General features: G+C 42.0%; 1 protein-coding gene across 1 annotated transcript; it reads left to right on the top strand.

Annotated features, from left to right (window-relative positions):
- Positions 1-291: 291 nt before the first annotated feature.
- Positions 292-1,663, top strand: LOC147644880 (uncharacterized). Its single transcript, XM_086839463.1, has 2 exons — positions 292-388; positions 451-1,663. Exons 1-2 carry the CDS (start codon positions 292-294, stop codon positions 1,488-1,490), a joined length of 1,137 nt encoding a protein of 378 aa, XP_086695589.1. The 3' UTR covers positions 1,491-1,663.
- Positions 1,664-12,852: the final 11,189 nt, after the last annotated feature.

Below are 12,852 nucleotides of genomic sequence, written 5' to 3'. Positions count from 1 at the left end.
TCTGTACGACCATTAAGGAGATGTTCCACCAGGTATTGATGCAGCCACAATATAGATGCCAGATAGATTGCCAGGCGAGCTAGACACGGCATTTGAGAGCTGGCGACAAGAGATGAGCTATGTCAAGTTGTTCCGATGTCCATCTTACTATTTTGGTACTGGACGAGTACGAGCACTCCAGCTGCAAGTCTTCGTGGACTCCAGCCAATTGGCGTTTGCTGCGACGGCGTATTGGCGGGCCACCTACGCAAACGACGACGTGCGGGTGTATTTCGTATGTTCCAAAACGAAATGTGCTTCAATGAGGACAATGTCAGTCCCGAGATTGCAACTACAGGCGGCCGTGCTGGGAACACGGCTGATGAACACTGTGAAACAGGAACACAGTGTAGAGATAAGCAGATACGTACTCTGGACGGATTCCAAAACAGTGCTGCACTGGATAAGCAGCACCCACCGGCGGTATAAACAGTTTGTTGGAAACCGGGTGGCAGAAATCCAGGAGTCGACGGAAGTATCCCAATGGAGATGGGTACCAACTGACGAGAACGTATTATTATTTATTTTGGACCGTTGCACGTGACGATTGGACATCGCATCGAAAAGAGGTGGCACTGTTCACCTGTTTAACCACGGGGGCCATCCATTTGGAGATGGCCCATGATTTATCTACAGATTCCTGTATCATCGCTATGAGGAACTTCATGAGCCGGCGAGGACCGGTGGTCAAGATGAGGAGCGATAATGGGAAAAACTTCGTTGGAGCCAATCGAGAGGCCAGGAGATTCAACGAGGTTTTCGAGCCAGAGAAGATCCAGGGCGAGCTGTCGTCCAAAGGAATCGAGTGGATATTCAACTGCCCAGCGAACCCAGCTGAGGGTGGCGCCTGGGAAAGGATGGTCCAGTGCGTCAAGAAGGTGCTGGCACATACGATGAGGGAGCTGGCTCCCATGGAACATGTTCTGGAGAACCTGTTGATCGAGGCGGAGAACATAGTAAATTCTCGCCCACTAACGCATCTGCCAGTTACTGTGGATCAGGAGGCTCCACTGACTCCCAACGACTTGCTGACAGGAGTACCCAATCTGCCGGATCTACCCGGAGACAATGGACAGCCGTTGGAGAGGTGCGCCACGAAGAAGCAGTGGCGACTGGCCAGGATGATGCGAGACCGCTTCTGGAAGCGATGGGTGCACGAGTACCTGCCTACTCTTGTGCGCAGGGAGAAATGGTGCTCACATGTCGAGCCCCTGCGCCGAGGAGACTTAGTGTTCATCTGCGATCCGGCCATACCACGTCGAGAGTGGAAACGAGGAATCGTGGAGGAGGTGTTCACTAGAGAAGATGGAGTGCCCAGGCGAGCGGCGGTACGGACTGACGATCGAGCCAGGATGATTCGTCCCGCTTCGAAGCCAGCTGTTCTGGATGTGGTGAATGCGGCTGCTTCACGGGGGCGGGGATGTCGCGGAACGGATAAGCTAACCCGCTAGAATATCGATAGTCAGTCAAGTTTGAATTACGCGCCACTAAGGCGAACCTTCGTTAAGTATGTATTCGGTATTTGAACTATGTTTGTAATTGGCCACACTGTTTATGGCCGGAAAGCTATGTTAAGTTCGGCGCCACGGTTATTCCGATCGGCGATCCCAGCAGAGAAGGGAGGAGATACTGCGGTATGTATAAAGGAATAGGTTGAGGTTAAAGTCTAAGTTTGTACTACCCCTCAACAGAATAAAACGCCTCATAAGCTCATTACCACACTTCAAGTCCGAGTGTTGGATACGCTACAGGATCTGGTATTTCTTGTTTCGGTGGAGCAAAGGTGTTAGATGGCAACTCCCGGGATTTGGATCGGCGTCAGTAAGCATAAATAACCTAACATAAATAAATGCACATGCAACAAATATGTAATTAAATAACGCAATAAATAAATAAATGAATAAATAAATATATATATATATATAAATGCTCTGTTCGTGTCTACATCCTTCATAGACTTGAAAAGTTCTGAACCGTTTAAGCCCAAATTTTTACACAACGTGCGTTGAGGTTCCAGCTCGGTTATTGTCTACTTTTGATGTTGATAGTTTAACTGCGGTTGCGAATATATCAATTTTTTCGCGTTTCCCCGTGCCCCTACTGATGCGCCCTCTACAGGCAGCCAGCTGAATCAAAGCATTTCCTTTCAAACATTCAAAACATATTGAAAGAAGAAATTGGAGATACAAATTTGATTTTTTTGTTCAGATTCAGTAAGAAACGAAGTCATGCCACCCAAGAAGTCGAGATTGAGTCGTTGTACTCGCAATACAGAAGCAAAAAGACGTAAGATTACGAATATGACTGACGAAGAACGGGCCTCCTTCCGAGAGACTGAGCGGATGAGATGAAGATGCTGTGAAGAATGACCGTAATACAACCAACGTTGGAAAGCTCACGATTTTGCCATCCTCATACATAGGTAGTCCACGCACATGCAGCAATATGCTCAAGATGCCATGGCATATGTTCGTTGCTACGGCCGTCCAGATTTATTTATCACCTTCACATGCAATCCAGCTTGGGACGAGATAGTACAGCTGTTATTTCCTGGACAATCATATAGGGATAGGCATGACATCACAGCCCGTGTTTTCAGACAAAAGCTCAAGTCACTGATGGATTTCATTGTGAAACATGGAGTTTTTGGATCTGTGCTTTGCTGGATGTATTCAGTAGAATGGCAGAAGAGAGGATTGCCGCATGCGCACATACTGATTTGGCTGTATGATAAAATTACTCCAGACGAAATTGACGATGTGATATGCGCTGAGATTCCACGGGCAGAGGTTGATACGGATTTGCATGCAGTTGTCATCAAGATCATGATCCATGGCCCATGTGGTACCCTCAACCCAAGTTCACCATGCATGGTAGACGGGAAGTGGTACAAGCGATATCCTCGAGCATTTGCAGCCAATACCGTAACAGGGGACGATGGATATCCTCTGTATAGGAGACGGTCAACTGAAGATGGCGGGACTTCGGCAACTTTAAACATGAGAATTGGTGATATTGAGGTAGACAATCGTTGGGTGGTTCCATACTCACCACTATTGTCAAAATCATACAAAGCGCACATCAACGTAGAATATTGCAATTCCGTGAAATCGATTAAATATAACTGCAAGTACGTGAATAAATGCAGCGATATGGCAGTTTTTGGTGTTCAGGCAGAAAATGGTGACAGCAATGCAGTACGAGTTGTCGATGAAATCTCTCAATACCAGGCTGGAAGATACATAAGCAGCAACGAGGCTGCATGGCGAATTTTTTCGTTCCCAATTCATGAACGCTATCCAGCTGTAGTTCACTTGGCAGTCAATTTGGAGAATGGTCAACGTGTCTATTTCACAGAACTAAATGTGCAAGAAAGAGTCCTGAATCCGCCTACGACAACTCTGACTGCCTTCTTCACCCTATGCCAGGAAGATGCTTTTGCCATAACCTTGATGTATTCAGAAGTGCTCTTTTAACCACAATATGCCACAGAGAAACGTGACAGGGTACAGCTAGTCTATATATATAAAAATGCTCTGTTCGTGTCTACTTCCTTTATAGACTTGAAAAGTTTTGAACCGTTTAAGCCCAAATTTTGACACAACATGCGTTGAGGTTCCAGCTCGTTTATTGTCTACTTTTGATGTTGATAGCTTATCTGCGTTTGCGAATATATCAGTTTTTTTTCGCGTTTCCCCGTGCCCCTACTGCTGCGCCCTCTACAGGCATCCAGCTGAATCGAAGCATTTCCTGTCAAACATCCCAAAAATATTGAAACAAGAAATAGGAGATTAAAATTTTATATTTTTGTTCAGTTTCAGTAAGAAACGATTTCGAAGTCGAGTTTGGGTCGTCGTACTCGCAATACAGAAGCAAAAAGACGTAAGATTACGAATATGACTGACGAAGAGCGGGCCTCCATCCGAGAGACTGAGCGGCTGAGAGCAATGCAGATGCGTAACGCGGAATCAGCAGAAACACGAGCAGATAGGCTTAAGAGAAAACGATTGAGAGTTATGCAGTCGCGTTCTGCAGCAATCGATTTGATTCACTCTCAAAAAAATGAACGCGACAGGGCAAGGGTAGCTGAAGCCCGTTTAAAGCTTGCAGAAGATCAAAATCTTCAATACAATCGTCTTGCATTCCAATATAATACAGCTGTTGATTATAGCTCGAATCGCAATGTCGTTATTGGCCGGATGCATCAGGTGTGCACATACTGTCAGGCTCTCAAATTCAAAAACGAACCAAATGGATTGTGTTGCGCTTTCGGGAACGTGAAATTGCCTCAACTTGAAGCACCACCAAAGCCTCTGCACTCTCTATTCGCTGAATCTAATGCTGAATCGAAGCATTTCCTGTCGAACATTAGGAAATACAACTCTTGCTTCCAAATGACGTCATTTGGTGCGGAAATTATAAATGCGCAATTCATGCCAACTTTTAAAATCAAAGGACAAATCTATCACAAAGCAGATTCCCTGCTTCCGTTCCCAGACAGCGAACACAAATTTCTTCAAATGTACTTCATTGGTGATGATGGAGATGAAGTAGATGCACGTTATGGAATCAATACCTCGCTGAAGAGGCACATTATTTCGCAGCTACAGAAGCTTTTTCACGAAAGGAACAATTTGGTGAGTTTGTTCAAAACAGCAATCGATATGATGCCTTCGGATACCCATAAAATGGTCATTCATGCAGACAAAACGCCTGCTGGAGAACATATCAGGAGATATAATGCTCCAACTATAGACGAAGTGGCAATTGTCATAGTCGGGGATCAGTTCCAACCTCGAGATATTATACTCCATCGACGAAACGATCGATTGGTAAACGTCGCAGAAACTCACCGTTGTTACGATGCTTTGCAGTATCCACTAATCTTCTGGGATGGTGCCGATGGATAACATTTCAATGTGAGGATGGTAGATCCAGTCAATGGTGTAGAAACGAATAAAAAGTGCAGCGCGATGAACTTTTACTCATACCGATTAATGATTCGGAGGACCGAAGACTATCATATATTGAAATGTCGTTACTTGTCGATATGTATGCAAAAATTGAAACAGAACGTTTGCTGTTCCTCCGATTGAATCAGACGAAACTTCGTTCAGAGGAATAAATCCATTTGCGGGATGCTGTGATGAATGAGCGTAATACAACCAACGTTGGAAAGCTCACGATTTTTCCATCCTCATACATAGGTAGTCCACGCCACATGCAGGAATATGCTCAAGATGCCATGGCATATGTTCGTTGCTACGGCCATTCAGACTTATTTACCACCTGTAATCTAGCTTGGGACGAGATAGTGCAGCTGATATTTCCTGGACAATCGTCTAGGGATAGGCATGACTTCACAGGTTGATACGGATTTGCATGCAGTTGTCATCAAGAACATGATCCATGGCCCATGTGGTACACTCAACCCAAGTTCACCATGCATGTTAGACGGGAAGTGTTCCAAGCGATATCCTCGAGCATTTGCAGCCAACACCGTAACAGGGGACGTTGGATATCCTCTGTATAGGAGACGGTCAACTGAAGATCGCGGGACTTCGGCAACTTTAAACATGAGAATTGGTGATATTGAGGTAGACAATCGTTGGGTGGTTCCATACTCACCCCTATTGTCAAAATCTTACAAAGCGCACATCAACGTAGAATATTGCAATTCCGTGAAATCGATTAAATATATCTGCAAGTACGTGAATAAAGGCAGCGATATGGCAGATATATGGTGTTCAGGCAGAAAATGGTGACAGCAATGCAGTACGAGTTGTCGATGAAATATCTCAATAACAGGCTGGAAGATACATAAGCAGCAACGAGGCTGCATGGAGAATTTTTTCGTTCCACATTCATGAGCGCTATCCAGCTTTAGTTCACTTGGCAGTCCATTTGGAGAATGGTCAACGTGTCTATTTCACAGAAAGAAATGTGCAAGAAAGAGTCCTGAATCCGCCAGCGACAACTCTGACTGCCTTCTTCACCTTATGCCAGGAAGATGATTTTGCCAGAACCTTGATGTATTCAGAAGTGCCCTCTTAACCATAATATGCCCAGCAGGTGGTCAACTAGCTCATATACCGAGGATACCGATGATCCAAAATGATATGACAATCCCATTTAAACGGCTTCAATTTCCGGTAAAAACATCTTTCGCATTAACAATTAACAAGTCACAAGGCAAAACCTTCGAATTAGTATGGATCGATCTGCGAAAGAAATGTTTTACTCATGGTCAACTGTATGTTAGTCCATCGCGAGTCGGAGCCAATGAAAATCAATTTATTTTGCTGCCACAAAATAAAACAACATCAAATATTGTTTACAGAGAAGCTCTAACAAAATAAATGTATTTTCTTTTAGGGTTATGACCTCAATATTTGAAAAAAAAACCAAAAAATTAAGGATGAATATGTGTCATATTATTATTATTATTATTAATGTGTTAAAATTGCCAAATCTAAATGTAATGTTTAATGCCCGTGCGAAGCCGGGACGGGCCGCTAGTTTTAATATAAAAAAGTAATGACTACATATGTTACGTTGCGTTACGTTCACCTATAAATACATACATTATTGTTTTAAAGGCCCCATAGTTTTACAGCAGTACCATTCATTAGTAATACATCTATGTACGATTCATAAACAATCAAGGCGGTGTTGTTGATGAATAATCGTTGAATGTCCATACAAATTACTGATAAATTTTACATGGGCATGTTCTCGACTGTTATCAACAACAATTCCGCAAGAATTAATCAATGAATCATCAGGAATTTATCGGCAATTGATGATTCATCAAAAATTACTCAACAATTAATCAATGATTCCTCAAAAATTCTTCAACATATAAGGTCGAAAATAATTTTGTTTGCCTCTATTTATTGCACTTAAAAAATATAATTCGCTGTTAATTGTATAATTTAGTTCGTAATTATACCCTTGCAGGGTATTATAATTTGAGTCAGAAGTTTGCAAGGCAGTGAAGGAGGCACCTCCGAGTATATAAAGTAAATATATTCTTGATCAGGATCAACAGCAGAGTCGATCTAGCCATGCCCGTCTGTCCGTTTCTACGCAAACTAGTCTCTCAGTTTTGAAGCTATCTGAAGGCAACTTTGTAGTTAGCCTTCTATATACTCTCACTCGTATATATGTCGGAAAGGGGCCAGATCGGACGACTATGGGAATTATAGGAGAAAATGTGAAGTTTGGAAAATAAAAAAATGTTAATTTTATTGAGTAGAATTTAAAAAAAAATCAATTTAATTATTAATAAACATGAGCATTGACTTCTTTGTTAAGTTACTCTTATTTGAAGTTCTGTAAACAAAATTATTTGAAGCTCAGCTCATCAGTAATTAGGAATTTTAACATTTAAAAGTTGTTTCCGCTAAGTCCCTCTGCAACGTCAATTGAAAGAAAAGAATGACAATTATGGCAGGTTTTGTGTTAAATTCTGTGGCGGACGGGTCTCTGTGAAGATTATTTTTACCGCTGCGCTGAAATGTATGCTTCAACTTCCGTCAGTGACACGAGGCCAAGTCGAACTTCAATTATAATTTCATTAAAATGCAATTCACCTTTTTGTTCGTCGAGTAGCTGACTTGTGTTGGCATCGCGACTTTATTTCTCTTTACGTTTTAGGCAAGGCAAACCTTCGTCTTCTTAAAGAATGGTATTTTCCTTTTTATACCCTTGCAGGGTATTATAATTTGAGTCAGAAGTTTGCAGCGAAATGAAGTATATACATACATATATTCTTGATCGGCATCAACAGCCGAAGCAATCTGATTGAAACTTTGTAGTTTGTCTTGTGAGGGATTTTTCGTTTTGCAAAGAATTCCTTCAAAAAATGTTCTTAATGGGACATTTTATTTTTATTAAATTTTTTTATTATTTATTATATCATAAATATTTATTTTATTTTAGCCCCTCTTCCTCCTCCACCGGCTGCTGCTGTTGTTGCTGCTACAGCTCTTCATCGGCCGGTATCTCCTGCGATGGATGCTCCTGTTCCGGCAAAGGGCGGAGCACCTGCATTATGCCGAGCCGAACACGGCGTTGGTCGTCTCTTGAGTAGCTCTGGGATATTCTAAAGGCATATGCCTGGCGTTGTTGCCTGTTAAGGCCACCGCGTCCAGGGACTCCGCCGCCTCCACCTCGTTGACCGTCGCCGCCTCCACCTCGTCGAATGTCGCCGCCTCCACCTCGTCGACCGCCGCCGCCACCACCTCGTCGACCGCCGCCGCCTCCACCTCGTCGACCGCCAGCGCCTCCACCTCGTCGACCGCCAGCGCCACCACCGCCAGTCTGATTTCCGCCGAAAAAATAGAAATTCATTTTCTAAAAAAGAAAACAAATTAAAATAATTTAACTACATTTTATAAAATATATTGTGCGCTTACTTTAGAACGCGTACTTGCTTTTTAAAAGTTAGCGTCGGAATATGGTATGGGGCATGCCACATGGCGTTAGGGTCATTACGAAACCAGTGTTTGTGAATGAGGTCGGAAAGAGAAACACTTGAATTTCTCAAAATCTGACGGTTAGATCGAATTAAGATTTAATTCGATATTAGAGAATATGTTTCCCTTTCTTTTGAGATACCGTGCAAGTTTGCACGCGTTCATTTAAGGGAGTTACAATTTTTTAAAAGTTAGCGTCTGAATATGGTATGGGGCATGGCACATGGCGTTAGGGTCATTACGAAACCAGTGTTTGTGAATGAGGTCGGAAAGAGAAACACTTGAATTTCTCAAAATCTGACGGTTAGATCGAATTAAGATTTAATTCGATATTAGAGAATATGTTTCCCTTTCTTTTGAGATACCGTGCAAGTTTGCACGCGTTCATTTAAGGGAGTTATAAGTTTTTAAAAGTTAGCGTCGGAATATGGTTTGGGGCTTGGCACATGGCGTTAGGGTCATTACGAAACCAGTGTTTGTGAATGAGGTCGGAAAGAGAAACACTTGAATTTCTCAAAATCTGACGGTTAGATCGAATTAAGATTTAATTCGAAATTAGAGAATATGTTTCCATTTCTTTTGAGATACCGTGCAAGTTTGCACGCGTTTATTTAAGGGAGTTATAATTTTTTAAAAGTTAGCGTCGGAATATGGTTTGGGGCTTGGCACATGGCGTTAGGGTCATTACGAAACCAGTGTTTGTGAATGAGGTCGGAAAGAGAAACACTTGAATTTCTCAAAATCTGACGGTTAGATCGAATTAAGATTTAATTCGAAATTAGAGATTATTTTTTCCTATCTATTGAGATACCGTGCAAGTTTGCACGCGTTCATTTAAGAGAGTAAGATTTTTGTAAAAGTTAGCGTCGATTTTGGTGTGCCGTGGTATATACTAAAATAATCTAAAAATAACAAAATAGATACATTTTCGTTAATTTAGATGAAAATCACACTAAATTGTTTTGAATGGCTCTTCTATTTATTGTCAGTCACTTTTCTTAATATTTTATTCAACAAATTGCTATTTTCATTTAATTTAGTATTTTTCTTAACATGGTTCCATGGTCTGGTTCAGCGAGTGGTTCTCTGCTGGTTCCCATCTGGTTCCATTTTCATAGTTCGCGCCTTGGATATCAGCCCAAATACACCACCCACTGTTATTCGATTTTCTCGAAATCTGACGGTTAAAAACAATTGAAATTTTTACCAAATATTCCTTAATCTTCCCCTAGTAAGCCTATATACCGTGCATATGCGCACGCGTTCGTAAATCGAAGTTATATGCCTTACTATTTTTGATGCCCTATTTTGTATGGAGCCGACCCCGAGGTTAGATCACTGTAATGCAATTTGCTCAAAAACTGACGGTTTGAAAAAATTGAAACTTGGTACGCTAAAAGTACAATGTCCTTTATTTTGGCGTATCGGGTATTGCTGCACGCGTTCGATTAGCTGAGATATTAAGAAATCCGTGAAAATACGATTTTTTACATGCTTTTTTTTAATATATCCAACTGTCGAATACTTTCAAACCCAGTATAAAACAATAGTAAATTCATTTTTTAGCATTTTGAAATTTTATTTTATTCAAATTAGTGCCCTGATTACGAAATAAATTAAAAATTAAAGGCCCCCTCCGTGTTCCATTTTCCCACCGTTCCATTTCGACGCTAACTCATCGACGCTAATTTGACGGACATTAAGAGGATAACTTCGAATATCAATACTACAGTAACATCAATAATAAGTAACAGACAAACACCAACACAAAATCATGTGGGTGTTTGCAAGCACTCGGCACATCGGCACCCGATCACACTTGCATAATCAAAAAAGGTTGGGGGAAAAACACACATATATCACTCGTTTATGATGTCATCGCCTGTGTTTTTTGTCTCGAACTTATGCTACCAATCGGATTCAGACAATTCTTGAAAGAGTACAGTTATAAATTGCAAATGTATGTATCTATAGCCGAACTTGGATTCATCAAACAAGCAAAAAAAAAAAAACACACACACGACCTTTATTTGGGTGCTTCTTTTCACCCTATTTTTCTTAGACCTTCCTTCATGCTCGCATCCATGCGAAATGTATGCATTCAAAACCTGCGACCGATCTTCCCTTGTGTGTCTGGTCATCGAAACATTGAGCCACAACACTCGTTCACACCCTTTTAGACAGTATCAAAAAACACCCGGGTGCCAAATACACTCGGTTGTTTTTTAACACCATTAAAGGGGTACCATAAACACACGGGTGTCTCAGACACTGAGTGTTTTGCGGGTGCACTTGTAGGTGACATGTTGCAGTTTTCTACTACCCACACAATCTGAACGTGTGAAACAGTTACAACATTTGATAGATTCATACAGTCAATTGACACAAGTTCAAGGTTAATCTCCAGCACCCTGATCGACCCGCAAAACCTTAACAAAAAATAAGCAAAAGTGGTTTAGCAACACCAATATGTTTTTACCACAGCATTGGCACAGTATTAGAATTGATTAGATGACAAGCAAGTGGTAGAGTCCACAAAATTCATTTATAGTAAATCGCAGAAATTCAAGACAATTTGGGGCAAGAATATACCTGAAAACACCGAAGAGCATTCATGCATAATTGAACCTTGGGGCCTTCAATAATTTCCTATTCCTTGAAATCTTTGCATATATATAAACTCCATACCGACAAGAAAAACTCATAGGTGCATCAAAGAACTATATCCTAATTGTCGGCAGAACAAATCCATCTAATTCGGATGGAGAATAAAATATAGGCATTCCAAACGACAAAACCTCGTGGACCACCCGTTCAGCGGATGGTGGAAGCCAGATGGTTCTGTGAGAAGACCCAATAAAGCACGGAAACGAAGCGAGTAGGAATAAGAACCTGCTGGCGTTTCTTGGGCCGTGCATTTGAGATCACAAATAATAGCAACTTTGCTTAGTTTAAGCGACTGGTGTAAGTGAAACTGGTAATAAAATATTAAAACTTTGCGCTATTGGCCGCTCACTTTCATACAATAACTTCACAAATATTAAATTATGACTACCACAAGGACCCAATATGATAAAAATCTTTAAAATTATTATTATTACTTTTTTTAAATTTATATTTTAAAATAGCAATCGAAATCTTCTTTAAAGCAATACAAATAATCTTAATTGTTTTTCTTAAAGTAGTTAGTTTAATGATAACGCATGCCACTGGTTGTCTATTGAACAGTACAATTTATGACGAAAAATTGCTCGCAAAATAAAATTTCTGCTTTTAACTAAGCCGCTGTAGCCTTTTTTTTTTGAAAATTTTAATAGAGATTTATTTTGTAAAGGAACTTGTTATTGGAGGAAAAATTAACATCAAATACCTTCACATCCAGAAACTACGTTAGACAAAATAAAAACTGCACAAACAAATTGTCGACGATCGAATATTGTAATCGATAGGCGCAGTTAGTATATTAAGAATGACGAAAAAATACTGATGGATTTTGAGCCCAAGTGCGTACGGGCATATTTTTATCGCTAAGTTAACCGCCAAAATTGAGCGTTCTTATTATCGTCCGAAAAGTATTCGCAGTCCGATAGAGACTGCAAGAGAAACTAGGGAGCGCAGGCAGCGCCCCACGTGTTGATTAAGAAGTCGCAGTCAGCGACAGGGAGACGTGGACGGCGTCAGTGGTCGCAGTCAGCGACAAGAAGGAGCATGTACGCCATTTGAAGCGCGCTTAGTCAGCGCCCTATTGAAATCTGGAAGATGCAGCGCTCTCCCAGTAGGAGCGCCCAGCTGAATGGAGGGGAAGCCACCCCCATAACAATACGAGTCGATCAGCAACCAGTGAGTAGTGAAACAGAAACCTGGCCGCTGTTAGAAATAACCACGGCAGCGGCTATACTTAACCCAGCCACTACGGAGATTACATCAGCTCCCCAACATGAAAGCACTGCAGCCTCAGCTGCGAGTTCAGTGCCAGAGAGAAACATCAATGCCAGAGAGGATCCCACGCTGGATCTCCTGGCGAGGATCGCAACGTTGGAAAAGGAGCTGCAGCAGGTTAAAGCCCTGGGAAGCGTGCGCACCGCCAATTGCGCGCCAATCGCAGTTGGCGAGCACAGTGTAGGGTCAGGGCTGCCGCCATTTTGGAGCGGTCCCCCATTAGCGACATCGATCGAGGAGACCTCATGTAACGGGGTCGGGTCGGCGCGCTATCACAGTGTCGGTGGATACAGTGCGTTCTGCACGCTGCCGCCACCTTGCAGTCGGCCGCCGTTCACAGCAAGCACTGCGCAGACAGCGCATGGACTCACACTACCGGTTATGAACATACGCA

This window comes from Drosophila serrata, unplaced genomic scaffold, assembly GCF_035046125.1.
Source record: "Drosophila serrata isolate PLE 108 unplaced genomic scaffold, ASM3504612v1 contig_74, whole genome shotgun sequence".
NCBI classification, from domain to species: Eukaryota; Metazoa; Arthropoda; class Insecta; order Diptera; family Drosophilidae; genus Drosophila; species Drosophila serrata.
This window is presented reverse-complemented; position numbering and strand designations above follow the sequence as displayed.